Source organism: Solanum verrucosum, unplaced genomic scaffold (assembly GCF_900185275.1).
Source record: "Solanum verrucosum unplaced genomic scaffold, falcon-dt-bn FXZP01000464.1, whole genome shotgun sequence".
NCBI lineage: Eukaryota > Viridiplantae > Streptophyta > Magnoliopsida > Solanales > Solanaceae > Solanum > Solanum verrucosum.
Genome location: NW_026020203.1, coordinates 247,717 through 267,453, shown reverse-complemented (window position 1 = coordinate 267,453; position 19,737 = coordinate 247,717). Strand labels below are relative to the sequence as shown.

The 19,737-nt window shown below is 28.2% G+C and overlaps 1 protein-coding gene across 1 annotated transcript; it reads left to right on the top strand.

Moving 5' to 3' along the window:
* The first annotated feature begins 8,679 nt into the window (after window positions 1-8,679).
* On the top strand, window positions 8,680-10,565 carry LOC125830127 (pentatricopeptide repeat-containing protein At1g26900, mitochondrial-like). The gene has a single exon (XM_049509330.1). The coding sequence runs from the start codon at window positions 8,682-8,684 to the stop codon at window positions 10,458-10,460; it is 1,779 nt and encodes a 592-aa protein (XP_049365287.1). The 5' UTR covers window positions 8,680-8,681; the 3' UTR covers window positions 10,461-10,565.
* Window positions 10,566-19,737: the final 9,172 nt, after the last annotated feature.

The following is a 19,737-nucleotide window of genomic DNA, read 5'->3' as shown; positions in this document are numbered from 1 at the left end:
AAATTATTTTTTCTACTATATAATATATATATTATATATTTATTTTTCTACTATTAGGGAGTTTATATAATATATAATAATATATAATAATAAATCATTTACAAATGACTTAAAATATTTAATATTTAAAGGATATATAAAAAATAGGTTGACTCTCAAAATTCTATTCGGGTCATATATATTGGGACAGAAAAAATAACATATATCATTTTAAAATTATCAAAAAAGTATTATAAATAATAATAATTAACAACTTAAAATATCTTAAAGACATTTTAAAAGGGTTAATTTTGTAATTTTATCCATATCACATAAATTAGGACAAAGTGACCAGTAATGTAGGTTATTTGAAAGTTACATAACAATATTATAAATCACAATAATTAATAACTTAAAACATTTATTTTTTTAAAAAGGCAAATTTGGATGACTCTTCAAATTTCATTTGTGTCACATAATTTGAGATAACAAAAATAACATATATTGCGTCCATTTTAATTTATTTGTCTTAATATTTTTTTTATATTTAAAAATTGCGTAAAAATTATAAATCATGATAATTGACAATATAAAATATGTTTTGAAAAAGATACAAAAAATTGCATTGATTCTTGAAGTTAATCTATCGTAAAAATACAATAAATCATGATAATTAACAACATAAAATATTTTTTTTTAAAAATACATATAAAAAATTTCGATTGATTCTTGAAATTAATCTATCGTTAAAATTTATGTATAAAATACAATAAATCGTGACAATTGACAACTTAAAATATTTATTAAAAAAACACAAATAAATTGACTGATTCTTAAAATTAATCTATCAACGTCACATAAAATGAGACAAAAGTAGTAATATGTATTATTTAATGTGAAATTATTGAAAACTACGTAAAATGTATTGTAAATCTTAACAATTAACAACATTTGATTAACTCTTGAAATTTTATCTATGTTACATACATTGAGACAAGCGGAGTAATATATATTAAGTATTTACAAATTACGTAAAAATATTATAAATTACATTATTAACAACTTCAAATATTTAAAAATCATATTAAATTTAAATAACTCACTATATTTTATCTGTGTCACATACATTAGGACAAAAAATAATAGTTATTGGGCCCGTGCGTAAGGGAGTTTATGCCCAAGTATAATATATAATATTCAATGACTCTCCAAATTTCATTTGTGTCACATAAATTGAGACAACAAAAATAACATATATTGGGTCCATTTTAATTTATTTGTCTTATTTTTTTAGTTTTTTTTATATTTAAAAATTGTGTAAAAATACTATAAATCATGATAATTGACAACATAAAATATGTTTTGAAAAAGATACAAAAAATTCCACTGATTCTTGAAGTTAATCTATCGTAAAAATACTATAAATCATGATAATTGACAACATAAAATATTTCAAAAATAAATACATATAAAAAAATTCGATTGATTCTTGAAATTAATCTATCGTTAAAAATTATGTATAAAATACAATAAATCGTGATAATTGACAACTTAAAATATTTATTAAAAAAAACTCAAAAAAATAAATTGACTGATTTTTAAAATTAATCTATCAATGTCACATAAAATGAGACAAAAGTAGTAATATGTATTGTTTAATGTGAAATTATTGAAAACTACATAAAATGTATTATAAATCTTAACAATTAACAACATTTGATTGACTCTTAAAATTTTATCTATGCTACATACATTGAGACAAGCGGAGTAATATATATTAAGTATTTAAAAATTACGTACAACCATATTGCTTTCTGTAGGCTTCGAATTATCGTGGTCATTTTTTAGGCTGATACAAATTTTGTACATTTTCTATTTTTTTTAATATTATAAATCGCAATAATTAATAATTTAAAATATTTAAAAAATATATTCAAAATTGAGTTGGTTTCGGGAATTTTATTTATACTATATAAAATGGGACAAAGGAAGCAACATATATCATTTACAAATGACTTAAAAAGCATTAAAAATTACAATAATTACCAATTTAAAATATTTAAAAGCTATATAATAAAATAGATTCACTCTCAGAATTCTATCATGCTCACATATATTGGGACAGAAAAAATAACACATATCATTTTACAATTACCAAAAAAGTATTATAAATAATAATAATTAACAACTTAATATATCTGAAAGACATTTTAAAAGGGTTAATTTTGTAATTTTATCCATATCACATAAATTTGGACAAAGTGACCAGTAATGTAGGTTATTTGAAAGTTACATAAAAATATTAGAAATCACAATAATTAATAACTTAAAACATTCTTTTTAAAAAAATTAAAATTTGGATGACTCTCCAAATTTTATTTGTGTGACATAAATTGAGACAACAAAAATAACATATATTGGGTCCATAATAATATTTGTCTTATTTTTTTTTTGGGTTTTTTTATATTTAAAAAATGCATAAAAATACTATAAATCATGATAATTGACAACATAAAATATGTTTTGAAAAAAATACAAAAAAAATCCACTAATTCTTGAAGTGAATCTATCGTAAAAATACTATAAATCATGATAATTGACAACATAAAATATGTTTTGAAAAAAATACAAAAATTCCACTGATTCTTGAAGTGAATCTATCGTAAAAATACTATAAATCATGATAATTGACAACATAAAATATTTCAAAAATGTTGTATGTGGATAGTCTTATTATGCCTTCAATAGCGTCAAAGAAAATACAGGTTTGTGATAAAAAAAACTTATTCTTTTATCCACGCAAACAATCGCTTCAAAAACTTCGTTATTAGCCCCAAAACATACCATTTATATTATTGGGCCCGTGCATAGCACATACAACATTATCTAGTATATATATATATGGGGGAATAATTTATCTTATTATTATATTATAAATGTTAGGATAAATAACTTTGTGATTAACTAATATTCTACAAAATAAAATAATTTTATATTTTATTTCAAAACTATTATCTCTAATTCCTCGTACCAAGTGACCTCTTAATCTTTCAACTTGGCATTAAATGTTTATTAATAGACACCTTAATTACAAGCTTTGGTTTTTTCTTAAAAAATTAAATTAATTCACTTTTCAAAGTAGAGAAAAGTTAGAAAATATAAGTAGTGGTTCCAAGCGCGGTAATTTAAATACTAACGGTTGCTATTAGAATATTTAATACCTAATTACTTGTCCACTTTTTTTTTTTATAGTTGTCCTTAATTACTTATCATTTTTGACAAATCAAGAAAGGATAAAATAATCTTACCTTTTATATCCTCAATTAATTACTTCGAAAAATGTAGAATTTCTAGAAAATCTTAAATTTTTTGATTCATCTACTTCATAATTAATAGGGGTACAATTGTAAACTCAATATGTCAATAATTGCTTTTTTAATAGGTGTGTCAATTCAAAAGTGGACAAGTAATTAGGGACAGAGGGAGTATGGCGTTTAGAAAAAACATCTTTTTTATTTTATATTTGTGGTGATAATACGAAATTGTCATAATATAATCGCTGCAATATATATATATATATATATTATTTATTATTATTTATTATTATTTATTATTATTATTATTATTATTATTATTGTTGTTGTTGTTGTTAATTGTTTTTAGTAAATAACTTTTTTTTTCTGGAGAAAGGGCGGCTAGCTCATTTAATATTTCGCTAGGAAAATCACGATAATCCAATGAAAATCTTCACGAGCTAATTGCTGGATCAGTAAATATATATATGTTAATTTTGTAAATAATCACGAGTGTAAAATTAAAGTAAAAAAGTTAAACAAATAAAAAAAAAAAAACATGAAAAGGGTAACTTAGAAAATAAAGTACACAAAAAAGAATCAAGGATAAATTAAATTAAAAGGTAAATAAATAAATAAATAAAAAGAAAATACAAAAAAAGGGTAACTTATCAAGGATAAAATAATCTAACTAGTATGATTTTGTTTTCTAAGGGTAGGGAGGATCTCTACAATGATAGGTTCAATTAGAAAAATAAAAGGTTTTTATAGCTCTTTTAATTTAATTTAATTTTAATTAACTATTTAGCGAAGAGATCCTTGATTTTGTCAATTTAGAAATAGCTAGATGATTGACCAAAAACTTTTATAAAGGGTATTCGAGCTTTTGAAGAAAAATAAATAAATAAACAAATTAAAGTAACTAGATAAGCGGAATATTTTATTCTTATAGAAATGTTTGAAAATTTTTGTATCTCAAGAAATATTATATAGACATAAAAAATTTATACTTAGACAATTTTTAACAACGATATTGAGAATACTATTTAGACATCAAATGTTGAAATTAACATCAATCTTTGTTATTGAGTTTCTAATCCAAAATGAGATAAAAGTTCTAGAGGACTCTTTAACCCTTTGCCAAAATATATATGATTTGCATGACTAATATGGGATAAAGAACTTTCGTTGTCTTACTTTAAACAAAGATAAATATAGATAGTTGAAAAGATTCTATAAAAAATACTTATATATCTATTTAAATTATATTTATGGTTAATTTTACTTAGATATAGATACAAGAAGAATCATTGTCCACTTAGAAATTTTGCTATTTAAATACTTTTTAGAAAGTTAAAAGTAAAGATAAATCACACTTTCTTCTAGAATTGAACTTAATAGTTTATTATTTAAGAAAATTCACAGTTTGAGAGATCAAAAGTGTACATATCTCAATTAATTAAATGTTAAATGTGATTAATCAAAAACCATGAGGATAAAAAAAATGTATTGATATTTAAGGGAGAAAAGAAGTTTTAAAGTAGTGATAGAGTTATTTATGTATAATTTATAAGTTACAAGTACAAATATACATTGATGCTTGCATGAGGGTATGCTAACTATAATATTACACCCTATTAAAATCTGATTTTTTCCTAAATCCTACATAAAAAGAATGCTTTGTAGACTATATATATATTATGTTTGTTGGACTAAATCCTAAACTAATAACCCGATAACTCCAATAATTCAATTGTTGAATCAATTGGGACCTGTAATAATTTTTAGCACAAAAAATGAAGTATTTTAAATAACATTTTCACCCAAGAAAAATGACTCGTTTTAAAAAATCATTGCTCTTATAAAAAAGTGTTAATATCCTTTTTCTTTAACACCAAACTTATGCATTATTGATTAATGTACAAGGTTCATGTCTCATATAACTTTTTTTTAAAAATATTTAAAAAAAAGTTGTTTGAGGAAGTGTTATTAGTTTGTTGGAATTTTGTGAAAGAAAAGTCATGGGTGACTAGGTGACACTAGTGACATGTTTGTTTTGTTATGCAGAGTACATACCAGCCACTTCATGAATTATATAAAAAGAGAATCAAGTTATATATGCTCTAACCCTTAGCCAAAATATATATGATTGGCTGTTTATGCACACGTTTCAAGAATAGAGTGGTAGATCGTGGCACTCATTTCGACCATCGATTGTCTTCAATAATGAACATTCTTTTTCCCCGATTTACATTCGAGGTCTGATATCCATATTAGAGTTCGACTAAATCTAGATTAGTGTTGATGTCTGATATTTACATTGGAGTTCGATTAAATCCGAATTTGTGCCGAAAAGTCCGACATTGAGGGTAAAACTCTTCCTAACAAAGGCGACTCCGTACCTAAGACGACCCCAACCTCAAACCTTTAATTAAAGATGAAGGAATACTTATCATTCCACTACACTCCTTGTTAGTTAAAAATGAAGATTTATCATTAGTTTGAACTACAATCCATTCAAATTGAACACCTTAATACAGGAGAGTGTGCTTCTATTAAACACTTTTGACTCAAATTTTGGAAAAGCTCCGATGTATGATGTCAAGTATAAATTACGTAGATATTTTTATCACTTAAAATATATTATATTTTTTTTAATTGTACATTGATCTTAATCGGAACATGCTTACGACTTGTTCAGCTTCATATAAATTTTAAGTGACTATATTATCTACAAAGTGGATGTTTGATAATAAGTGTTGAAACTTCTCCAAATTTTGTGCTGAAAGTATCTAATAGAAACACTTTATCAAGTGTTTTGATGTTCAATTTGAACAAATTATAGTTTAAGTTCTTAATGAAATATATTGACAAGTTTTAAAAGTGTGAATATATATTCCTTCTTAACTAATTCAATTAACTGTTATTACTCTTTAGGAACAAACCCCTCGATGATAATTAGCTAATGTCTTTCACTTTGACTGTTATGTTAGTTGCATTTGAATGCACTACTATAATGTCTTTTAGGTCTTCAGCCTTCCACTTTCTTGTCTTGGCAAATCCGTACAATTTCTTATATTTTCCTTTGTACCTTAGCATGACATACAAGCGTTCAAAAACTATCATTTTTCTTACTGTAACCTCTAATTTTTCCTCCTTCTATGTCACCTTATAATCTTTCTTATTAGTTCGTTTTTCCTCTTTTCCACAATCATCATCTAATTCTCCCCTATCTCCCAAGCTTGGATAGGGCTCAAGCCATACCCTATTTAATCCTTGATCGATACGTCCTATTTTACTTCTCTCATACACTAATAATATTTTAAGAGTCAAATACACATACGTATTATTTTAAGGTGTGATATTAATATTTATCTAATGTCATCTCTCAACTTATTGAGTTAGAACTTGAAGAACAAATTGAGATATCTACTTGACTTTATGGGCTTTAAATTTCAAATTCTAAATCTTTGATTGAAAATTCGAGAATTGCAGTTGTTGTTGTGTTGAGAAATGGATTTCGAAGCATTATAAAATTGAAAAATTGTTTCTAACGAATTGAGCTAAAACATTTCACGTCTCATTAGAGTTTTTTGAATTTCGAATCAATGTGCAGAACAATTTTAGTGATTGATTATTGTAAAAGATTATTTTTGAACTATAAATAAGAATAAAATTCATTAGTTGAGTTAAGAACATTTGAAGAAAAATAAAAAATCACCATCAAAGAACAAAAACAAACTTGAAATTTTGAAGTCTTGCGGGCTCAAAATGAAGAAAGAAGAACTATAGATTTCTGGTTTGTTTGATTTTTTATTTTTTTGGGATTCTTACGTAATTGTATAAGTAACAAAAAAAATTCAATCAAATAATTATATGTATTTGTAATGTATCAATGTTATAAAATTGTGTATATATGATGTATAACTATGTATTAGAGATGTAAATTTATTCATATATGTTATTTATACAATATTTATACATTGCAGTAGTTCATCTTCCTCAATGAGTTGATTTTTTTATTCAATGAAAACACATATTTAGGAAAAATTTAGCTGAATTTCTCTATTAAGGATGGACTGATCTGAAGAGCAGAGACTTGATTCGATATTTACAGTTACTACGTATTAGTAATGGTACAAATTCCTCTTCATTCTATTGTGCTTGATGAAGGAAACGTCTAAATATACTTTTTTTGAATCCAAACTTCTTCCTTTTCTTCTAAGTCTCCTTCTTTCATAGAAGAACATATCTGTTGTAAAAACAGAATTTTAGTAGTAGGCAACAATTCCTCTTAATTTTGATTAGGCGGAACAATATAAATATTATGTGCAATTTATTCCAAATTTAAGAAATATATTTAATATATATATATATATATTTTTTATTTTTATTTTTATTTTTTTTATTTATTTTATTTTTATTTTTTTCAAAATTTATCACACATGCGCGCCATTGCGAAAAATGTTCTCTCAAATTAGAAATTGAAATGAAAAAGAAAAAAAAAAGTTAACATGATGTATACTCCCTCTATTCCATACTAAGAAAAAAAAGAAGAAGCCCAAGCCATAGAACTATTAACGAAACTTCAATACATTTCGAATGAATTGGTATCAAGAAGTATTCATAAATCAAGAATATATTTCACTATATCTACTCCATATCTTAATCAATATATTTCTTAAGATGTATTTATATTTGTGGGTAAGGGTTGTAGACTTTAAAGGAATGTATTTGTATTTGTGTGTCGGTAAACAAATACATATTTATCAAATTGGAAAATACATAAATACATCTCAAGTATTTTAAAACCAAATTATTACTTGAGCACATTTTTATTCAATTTTTCATAGTTTAAAGACATTTTTGACGGATTTTTCGAAAAATAAATACTCTTTCCGTCCCATTTTATGTGGTACTTTTCAGATATCGAAATTCAAACAAGTCTATCTTTGACTTTAATTTTTTCATAGATCTTTTAAATATTTTGAATTATCAATTATTGTGACTTAGAATACTTTTTATGTAGTTTACAAATATATAAATTTCATATAAAAAAATTGAAAATTCCATCTGTAAATTTCCGCCAAACTTAAACTATTTGACTCGAAAAATAATTTGTGTCACCTAAATTAGAACAGACGGAGTAATGTTTCTATTACACCAACGTGAGTTGTGGTGCACTGGTGGGAGTGCTTCACCCTTAACCAGAAGTCTTGGATTTGAGCCCTGAATATGGAGAAAATCCTTTGGGAGCGGTACCCCTGAATGAACCCTGCAGAGCGCGATCCAAATTTAATCGGAGCTCCAATGTGGACTTCGGACACCGTAAAACCAGAAAAAAAAAAGTTCTATTACAGAAGCAACAAATCCTTCTTGATGGTACACTTTGCCGCTAAATTTGTGCTCATGAACATAGCCTTTAAATCCTACTGTTCACGTCATCTAAGACAAACCTTCAAACAATTTTCAAGACATTGTTCTACATTTTCTTCAGATCAAAATCTCATTTCTCAGTTACAATCATGCAAAAAAATCTCAGAAACCACTCAATTTCATGCCTTAATGATCAAAACTGGCCAAGACCAAATTCCTTTCACTCTAAGCAAACTCCTCGCATGTTCAATCCAGTTTACAGATTATACATCTTCTATTTTCAAGTATGTAAAAAGCCCAAATCTTTATATGTTTAATACCATGCTTCGTAGCTATTCAATTAGTGATGATCCACAAAAGGGTCTTGTGTTTTTCAACTATATGAGAGAACAAAATGTTGTTCTTGATCAATTTGCTTTTGTTTCTGTGCTTCGATCTTGTATACGTTTATTGGAGAAATGGACTGGTCTAGCTGTTCATTCAGTTGTTTTGAGATCTGGGTTTGATTTGTTTCTTGATTTGAAGAATACCCTTTTGAATTTTTATTGTGTTTGTGGGGGAATCCGTTGTGCACACCAGCTGTTCGATGAATTTTCAAAGAAGGATTTGGTTTCCTGGAACACTTTGATGGGTGGTTATCTTTGTGTAAGTAATTATTCTGCTGTTTTGGATATGTTTGTAGAGTTGCGTAGGGATGGTATTTCTGCTAGTGTCACGACGATGTTGAGTGTTTTGTCTGCGATTGGTGAGTTAAGGATTACTTTGGTAGGGGAATCCCTGCATGGTTATTGCATAAAGATTGGATTTTGCGATAGTTTGAAGGTGATAACTGCCTTGATATCTATGTATGGGAAGATAGGCTGCGTTAGTTCAGGCCGTAGTCTATTTGATGAAGCTTATCCGAAAGATGTTGTCTTGTGGAACTGTTTGATAGATGGATATGCTAAAAAGGGGTTGCTAGAAGAGGCATTGTTTCTATTGAGGGAAATGAAGGTTCAAAGATTGAAGCCGAATTCGTCAACCTTGGCAAGTTTGCTTTCCTCTTGTGCTTTCTCCGGAGCTCTTAATATGGGTGAATATATTCAGAACTTTGTGGAAGACCAGCAGTTAGTTTTGGATCCAGTTCATGGAACGGCATTGATCGATATGTATGCCAAGTGTGGGTTGCTTGTGAAGGCAGTTAATGTTTTTGACAGTATGGAGACTAAAGACGTGAAGTGTTGGACTGCAATGATAATGGGTTATGGGGTACATGGGGAGGCAAAGGATGCTATTGCACTCTTCCACAGAATGGAGGATGAAGGTTTTAGGCCTAATGAAGTGACTTTTTTGGCAGTATTTAGTGCTTGTAGTCATGGGGGACTGGTGGCAGAGGGCATCAGCTGTTTTAGGAAAATGATCCTAGAATATGGCTTGACTCCTAAAATTGAGCATTATGGATGTTTGACTGATATCTTAGGTCGTGCTGGATTGCTTGAAACAGCACGAGAACTAATAAAAGGTTTGCCCATTGAGGGGGATGCTACTGCATGGCGTTCCCTACTAGCAGCATGCAGAGTCCATGGTAGTGTTGAGTTGGGAAAACAAGTGACGAAAGAACTAGAACAGAGATTTGGCGAACACCCTGCTGATGCACTACTTCTGAATGGTACTTATGCAATCGCTGGGATATTGCCCGAGGAGAGAGACATGTTAGAGGTGAAGGCAAAAGAGGTGGGATCTTCTCTCAGTGGGAATAAGGAAGCTGGATGCAGCTCAATTGAATTATGTGATCATAGCCAGATTTTTCTTAGCCAATGTGAAGTACGCTAGTTCCTAGAGGACACTGCCTTCAGCTGCCACAACAAAATTTTGATCTTCAGTATAAGAAATGTTTTTCTTTCTTTCAGACAAAGAGTGTGCACTGGCAAGCCGACTATCAATATTCTTTGTACTTGGTTTCATTCATTCATTCACTCATCATAAAGATATAAGATCAATCTCCAAAAAGTATCACGCAAAACACCAAAATATGTATCTCTTTTTTTCTGATTAGGATGGTTGTTTGCGGATCAACTTACACATACTTCAACTAATCCACGATGTAGGCTGCTATTGCCTACAACACAACTGCAGGGTAATAACAGCAAGAGAGCTCACATACAACTCTCGCATCATTGTCATCAACTGCAATCTGCCATCCTTGCTATTCATCTGAGGAGGTAAAAATGCTAAATAACATCTTAGCATAAAATTATCAAAAAGTGTTTTACGTATTCATGAAGTGAAAGTACACTGCTCTAGGTTGACAAGAATGAGACAAGTAACGTAACCATGTGGCATGCCCAATCCAAGTCCCCTGAATGTCAGTTTTCTTTGTAGAACCGGTCAGCTTTCCTTAACACCTTCAGTATACACTTCGACTACTAGAGATTACGGGTTCCTTTGGTTATGCTTTTAACTAATCTTTTGTAAATTTCCAGTCCACCACTGCTCTGCTTATTCCCCCGTGAAATATTTCTAGCTGCACAAAGTCAATAAAGATTTGAGCAAACATATATGGCACAATAACTAAAGTTCAAGAAACAGCGCATTACTTTACAGCTTTATGCTACATGACATGTTTTGTTTTGAATATGTCTCTGTTTTCTATGTTCTTCTTTTTATGATAGTAAATGCTGTTTTGGCATACACATGTTTTCACAACAACAGTGAAGAAGACTATGTGTCCAAACATGCATCACTACTAATGGAAGCTCTGATGGAAAATTAAGGATACCAGGTTATTGGGTTGAACACTATTGGAAGCATAATTTGTTTCAACATGTATCGAAGCATTTATTTGACAACTTGTTCAATACTGTGATGAGTGTGAAGAATAAACTTAAGAAGACTTAAAGGTACAGAATCATTTACAATAATACTGTGGGCAACAGAAACTACACTTTTGGATCTACGAAACAAAAAGGTCTCCAAACTCAATGCAAGTTATACATTTACCTTGGAAGAGAAACGTCAAACTTGTGAGTGGATTAAAATTTTGAGAATGCTTGACGGATATGCTTGATATGATCCTGAGTAGACCGATGTAGATGATCATTGATCGCGAAATGTCCAGTTGACTGGTGTCTTGTTCCAAGTCGAGAGAATTGTGATTCGTGAAGGTGATCTTCTCCTCTTTCTTTATATCTTGGGTTCTATTTTGTCGTTCTTTGAAGGATATAATTATTTTAGCAAATTTGATTGTAAATCAAGATTTTATCACTTAAAACTAGAAGAAAAATTTAAAAAACTAATAACATTCACTGTACCACAAGAATTCTATGAATGAAATTTATTACCATTCGAATATAAAAATGCACTAGGTAGATATCAAAACTTTATGGATAACTACTTTAAACAATTAGAAAATTGTGTAGTATATATTGATGATATATTACTATATTCTAAAACTCAAGATGAACACATAAGATTATTAGAAAAATTCATACATAGAATATTCAGGCATAAGTCTAAGTAAAAAGAAAGCAGACATAATGAAAAATCAAATGGAATTCCTAGGAATACAAATAGATAAAAATGGAATAAAATGCAAACGCATATAGTGCAAAAAATAATTAATTCAAATGAACAGCTAGATACGAAAAATAAATTACAATCATTTCTAGGACTAGTAAACCACGTAAGAGAATACATATCAAATTAGCAGAAATTTAAAACATTACAACAAAAATTAAAGAAAGATGTAGAATACCAGTTTGATAAGAAAGGCCAAACACAAATACAAAAAATAAAATTATTATGTAAGAACCTACCTAAACTATATTTTCCGGATGAAAATAAAAAATTTACTTATATAGTAGAATCAGATGCCAATGAAAAAATTATGGAGGAGTATTAAAATACAGGTATGGAGAAGAAAAAATAGAACATCATTGTAGATATTATTCAGGAACATTTACTAATGCAGAAATAAGATGAGAAATAAATAGGAAAGATTATATTGGTATATAAATGTTTATTATCATTTGAACCATATATTGTATATAATGAATTTATTATAAGAACAGATAATACACAAGTAAAATGGTGGCTAACAAGAAAAATACAAGATTCGGTAACAACAAAAGAAATAAGGAGATTGATATTAAATATATTAAATTTTACATTTACAATTGAAGTAATAAAAACTGATAAGAATGTTATTGCAGATTACCTATCACGACAAAGCTACTCAGACTGAGACTGAGGAAGAAGATACAATCGAAAAGATACTCAAAGCCATTACTACACTTTGTACAAAAGTGGATAGTATGGACAACGAGATACAAAAGCTAAAGACTAATGAAGATAATCTGAAGTCTAAAGCTAGTATAAGTCAGCAGCATGACTATAAAAATGCGGAGCTATGTCGATCGGAAGACAGAAAAAATCTAGAGCTAAAAGGTGACGTTGGGAAACACCTAAAAACCCATAACATTTGGTTAAATACAGCTGCAGGTACAAGCCAACGAGTTAGTGAAAAACATAAGAATTCAAACTTAAACCAGTTATTCGAAAAATCATTTACCCCGAGGCAAACACCAAAAAACACATTAACTATAGAACCACAAACTTCTACATATGCGGATAGCCTACACCATGACGAAATAACATATAACCATATTACGCGAATCTATATAGAAAATATATACAAAATCCAAACATTTTTAAACCTTAAACCCAGATCTACTACAATCCAAGAACCCAACCAGGATTATTTAACCCAAAAATTACAAGGTTATAATAAACTAATTGCACAACCGAAAACTAACGCCAACTTAGTAAGGACATGTTATAACTATGGACTATTAAATACAATATATACATATGACGGAGAGGAACTAAGTGGAATATCGGAACTATATAAAGTATTTATTACATAAAAGTGAGTTACTAAGGGAAATTATTCTATGTAAAATTTTATACGGCAACAACAGAGATATTATACGAGGAAATAAAACCTCCGATACAAGTGGTAAAGATAGGACTAGCAAAAATATGATAATACCGAAAGATATTGAACAACAATCAGAGATACAAAAAAGTGAGATACCCAGTTTTTATGCCAATAAGAGAATAATTGGTATATCAACCATTATACAAGAGCTAGCAAATAATTATTTAAACGAAAACGCTATATGGAGCTACTATGCAAGAGATCAGTTAATGATTTATTCCAATTCAAGGGAGCTAAGGAAAGCAGATATGGATGAAGTCCAAATATGGATTTTATCATTACTTAAGCCAGAAGAACGACCTACAACACGAACACTAAAAGTAGGATTTATTTCGGCAGAGTTATTAACCAGATATTGCAAGCTAATTGGTCACAAATACCCTGACAACATATGTTCGAAATACAACGGAGAAGATAATATAATTCCAGATGTCTAGCTGGAATAAGAGATAGAGACGGAGGCCTAAAAGATGAGATAAGAAGATGATGAGAAGATAAAGACAAAGAAAAAGAAGACATATGACAAAAGTAAATAATATTAGTATGTGAAAAGTCGTAAAGTAAAATGTAAAGTAGGTGCACATTATTGTCTTCATTATTATAGTATAAATGCATTATGGACAAGTGTAAGGGATGGTATAGGGTGTGATTTATTAGGTGACAAGTGTTAAAGTGAATAGTAGTACATTATTATAGTGTAGTATGAAATCCTTTCTATATAAAGGAACGGATATGTAACTTAAAAAGGCAGGCAACGCCTAAATAAAAATCCTCTTTCATAAAAACACTCTCTCAACTAAGTTAAATATTTAAAATACTAATGGCAAAATCTGAAATCCAATCAGATATTTCAGATAGCATGGCTAAGCAAGAGGCAAAGGTATATTGTTCAAAAAATATGCGGAACTAATTTCATATATTCCTGAATATCATATATATGATTGAATAAATTTATGTTAGTTATTATGTATTAGAATTATTTGAATCATGATTTCTAGTTTATTAGCACACTGAAAACAGGGAGAAAACTTCTATACTATGCCATCCTAATGTTGAAACCGGTAGGCGAGGAAGCCGTTTAGCGGAGTAAACAAAGTTGAGGCGCTGATAAGAAGGAAGTATCCGCTAAAGTACGATGCTAGTAGTGACAGGAAAACATGATAAACAAATAATCTAGTTCATAATGATCTAATATGAATTTAATCAATTATGACTATGATAGGAAGGAATAATTGAAAATAAAAATCTGCATAACAACGAACATGACCACATACATGCATGATGAAATGATAAAAAACTACGAAACTTTAAACCTATATATACTTAAAAATATAGAAATAATTGAATTAAGAAGAATAATATGGGAAAAAATATTTGAACATAACGAATCAGAAGATATATTAAACCAAGAATGGTATGAAATAGACCTACATGATTTAGACCTCGAAAGAATAGAATGGTATGATTTAGAAATAAATTCAAATTAAAATGAACTACGAATATTTACAATATTGGATAGAATCTATGGAAGATATAAAACTATTAGAACAATTAATGGAGGAAAATTATATATGTACCAAAGAACCCAAGATATGTTATAACTAAAATATATCATAAATAATATTAATGAAATATTCAGATTAGAACAACTATCGGAAGAATATTACAATAAATATTATTATATTTTATCATGAATTCGCACCTAATATTAAAGAAATATCAAGTTAAGACACTTAGCAAAAGAATATTATAATAAAATCTTTAAAATAAATTACTCACCTATTACACTACCACCTACCACACTATCACTTTCATGAATTCCTCAACTACCAGTTCCGCATCGAAAAAATGGTATCAGAGCTATGAATAATAAGAAACAGAGCAAGAAACATACTAGTAGAAAGATAAGAAAATTAAGAAGAAAATTGAACAAATTATATCCGGAATATAAACAACTCAGTATTACAAAAATCGATAACGACAAACTAAATCAATTAATAGATAACATATCTAAAATAGAATATAAATATATTCAATATTTAAAGATACAATAAATAGCAAAATAATGAATATAAAGAAAAACTTACTGAAATAATTATAGCGAAAAGACAAGAATTAGAACATAGGCAAAGTAGACTTAATAATAATATATTCGCAGGAATTTGTAAAAAAATCTATAATAGCATAGAGAAAAAACTATTTTTTTTAATCTAGAAATACAAATAGAAACTTTAGAATATAAACTTCAACACAATTTATAAATGAATAAGGAAGAATACGCAATAGATGAAAAAAACATATGAAAACTATGACGGATTAAAAATAAAGATAATATTTTCCAATCTAGGAAGAAGATATAAGAAAATAGGTGACAATCTAAGTTTAATGTTTGAAAAAGAAACGGTAAAACTAGAAGATAGTTTAACTGCTATGATAAGAATAACAAAAGAAAATGAAGAAATAGATAGAAAAACGGAAATTGAAAAAATAAAACAACAATCAAAAAAAGGAAGTACAACAATTAGAAGAAGTAAAAATAGGGCTGGGCATAAACACCGAAAAAACCGAAATACCGAACCGAACCGAAGAATTTTGGTATTTCGGTTTCGGTATTTCGGTTTCCGGTTCGGTATTCGGTATGGAGTTTTTGTATTTTTTCGGTATTTCGGTTCGGTTTTCGGTATAAATTTTTGTATTTTTCGGTATTTCGGTTTACCGAAATATAATATATTATATTTATAATATTATTAATATTATATTAATTAGTAATATTAAATAGTAAAAATATAAACAAAATTAGGTCAAACTTCACTTTTCAGCTTTTAGCCTTTTACTTTTCAAACTTTTGACTTTTCAGATTTTTGTTTTCAATCTTTTCTTAGCAGTTAGCCGCACATCAGTCACATTATTTTCCCACTTTCCAGTTCCACTTCCCACTTCCGGCGACTGGCCGATCAGCAACAAGCCAACGACGACCGGCCGACCAGCACGCAGCAGGCCAACACGCAAGCGACACCCAGCAGGCAGGCAGCACGCAGCACGCAACACTGCAGCAGCCGACCAGCAGCACGCAGCAGCCACCGGCGACCACCAGCGACCGACCAGCAACAACCAGCCACCGAACTAACAAAAACCGAACCGAATCGAATTATTTCGGTTCGGTGTTCGGTACACATGATACAAGAACCGAAAACCGAAAAAAAAAAACTGAAACCGACCGAAATACCGAATGCCCAGCCTAGTAAAAAATACTAAAATAATAGAACTAGAAAAAGATAAAAGAAATGTATGAAATGAAACAAAAAGAAAAAGGAACAAAAAACAAAATTAGCAAATGAGATAATTAAATTTAAAGAAAAATTTACAATTAGAAGATGAATTAGAAGGAAAAGAAGAAAATAACCAAGATAATCTACCTGAAATAAGAAATGATGAAATAAATAATGATGATCTAGATGAACAACATTCGGAAACAAGCGAAACATATACGGAACTTTTAGCAAACATAGATAATACAAAGAATTTAGAAGTAAATACAGAGACGTAGACATGGATGAAAAACCTAGCACATCAGGAGTAAAAAACCCAAAAAATTTTAATCCAAAATATTATAATGAAAACTATGAACAATATGATAAAGAAAAAACTATATGGGATAAAAGATTAAATAAAAAATGGACACCTAAACCAATAACTGACAACATGATTTTTTAGATTTAGACTGTGTAGCAGATATAAATAAAACAATCCCAATATGGATAATATATATCAAAACAATTAATAGATAACAAATAGTAAAGAAGAGCACCAGGATATAGAAAGAACACTTATAGGAACAGTAAAATTATGGCTACAAAATTTATCAGATGAAAGTTTAAAACTTTAAGAAATAATAAAAAATTTGATGGTGGAATAGCCACTACAACTATGGAAATATTATATAAATACGAAATAGCTATAAGAAATGAATTTAGTAGTATGACAACAGAGTAGAAGAACAAAATAAAGAAAAAATCATAAATCGAATCTAATGACAAAATTAGCAATATGTAATATGTGTTACATAGATGAATATACATGTGCATTTAGAGAATACTATTATAAAGGAACATATAGCACAGAAGAAAGTAAAGAAATAAGAAAATTATATTTTACAAAATTACCAGAACCTTTTAATTCAAAAAATAAAAAAGTTGGAATGAAGCAGAATTAACAGACCTTAGGAGCTAGAATAAAATTCTTGCAACGATGGTTTATGGAACTATGTGAAAAACATAAAGAAGAAATAAAAATGGAAAAAATATTAGTAAAAAACTTAGCATGTTGCAAAAATAAAACACACCAATTTGGTTGTACGGATAGGTATTATAAAAATAGAAAGAAATATAATAAAAAATACAAAAATATAAATATAAAAAACCAAGAAGAAGATACTATGTAAAAAACTACAAAACCAAAAGACCATATAGACCAAAAAGAAAACTAACGGAATGTACTTGTTATAATTGTGGAAAATTAGGACATATAGCTAGAGATTGTAAATTACCTAAAAATCCAAAGAAAAAACAAATATCAGAAATAATAATAGACGATGAAAAATATACACAAATAGAGTACGTAGATTATGAATTAGAAAGGCAATGATAGTATATATGAATTATCAGAAAATGAAATGAAAATAATCAGTAATAGAATCAGATAATGAATACTATCAATGACTGAAACAGATATACAAATAATAACTAAAGAAAAATATCAAGATGAAGAATCGGCAGAACAAAAATAATATTTGATAATAATATATTTGAACAAATAAAAGGAAAAGAATTAGACCTAAGCGTAGAAAAATATTCGAAATACCAACAATAAGAAACTGGTTTAAACGACAAAAAGAAGAATATTATGTAGTAAGTCAAAGAGAACATATCATAGATTGCAAATACACTAAAGGAAAGGCCAAAATACCAATAATAAATAAACGAATAATAAATAAAGAAATACAAGATATTAAGGCTAAAAATCCAATTAAATATGTACATTTAGGAGGAACAGAAATATAATAAAAGCATGTTTTAGAGAAGGAATAGATACACCCATAGAAATATACTTAGCGGATGATAGAATTATACAACCCATAGAAAAAAGTATAATAAGTGCAGTAAAAGGTAACCTCATATACCAAAAATTTAAATTTATAATAAGTGCTAACTACTCAGTAGCAATAAATGACAGAAATATAGATAAATCACTAGTATTATATTGGAGAATGTCAGGGATAGAACTAGCCCCGGAAGTAAAATATTTACAGCTAGATGTAAAAACTTATATGTTTTAACAACAAAACATAAAATAACAGCAAAAAATAAAATAAATAAAATAAAAATAGAAATCCTTTTGAAAGAATAGTTACAGTCATAGATAAAATGATTATAGTTATAATGAAATTGATATAGAAGAAGATTTAGAAATAGTAAAAGAAAGACTAAGTACATCAAAAAGAATAAACAATGAGATACCCCAAATATCATAAAAATGAGTACCTCAAGAAGAATAGATAAAACCCACAAAAATCAATGGAAGAAGAAATAAAACCACATCATTACTACATAACGGGAATAATGGAACAACGAAAATATTTAATATTAATAATACAGGACGAAGAAAACTATATTACAAGAGAATTAGTACGGAAGATGAAAATAATAACTACTGAACAATCATGCCCCGAACTACCAAAAGCATTAATGTATACCGAAGAAACTACAGAAAAGGAAATAATCATTGGAGGAGTACCAATAGTAATAAAATTTAAAATATATCAAGGAGATGAAAATATCATTTTAGGAATAAAATGGCTAGAACAAGTAAAACCATATAATCTAGAAGACAAACAGTTAAATAAATTATGAAAATAAAAGAGTAATAATAAAAAGGACTTTAGTATGATAAAAATATGAAAAATATATACTTGCAAAGATAATAATAGAAGGATATTACAACAGATATTATACACCAATGATAGATACGGGAGCAGAAGCTAATATATGTAAATACAATTGTTTACCAGAAGATAAGTGGGAAAAATTAAAAAACACCGATAGTAGTAACAGG

Coding starts and splice junctions, on each gene's coding strand:
- LOC125830127 (XM_049509330.1), top strand. CDS start 8,682: ATGAACATAGCCTTTAAATCCTACTGTTCACGTCATCTAAGACAAACC.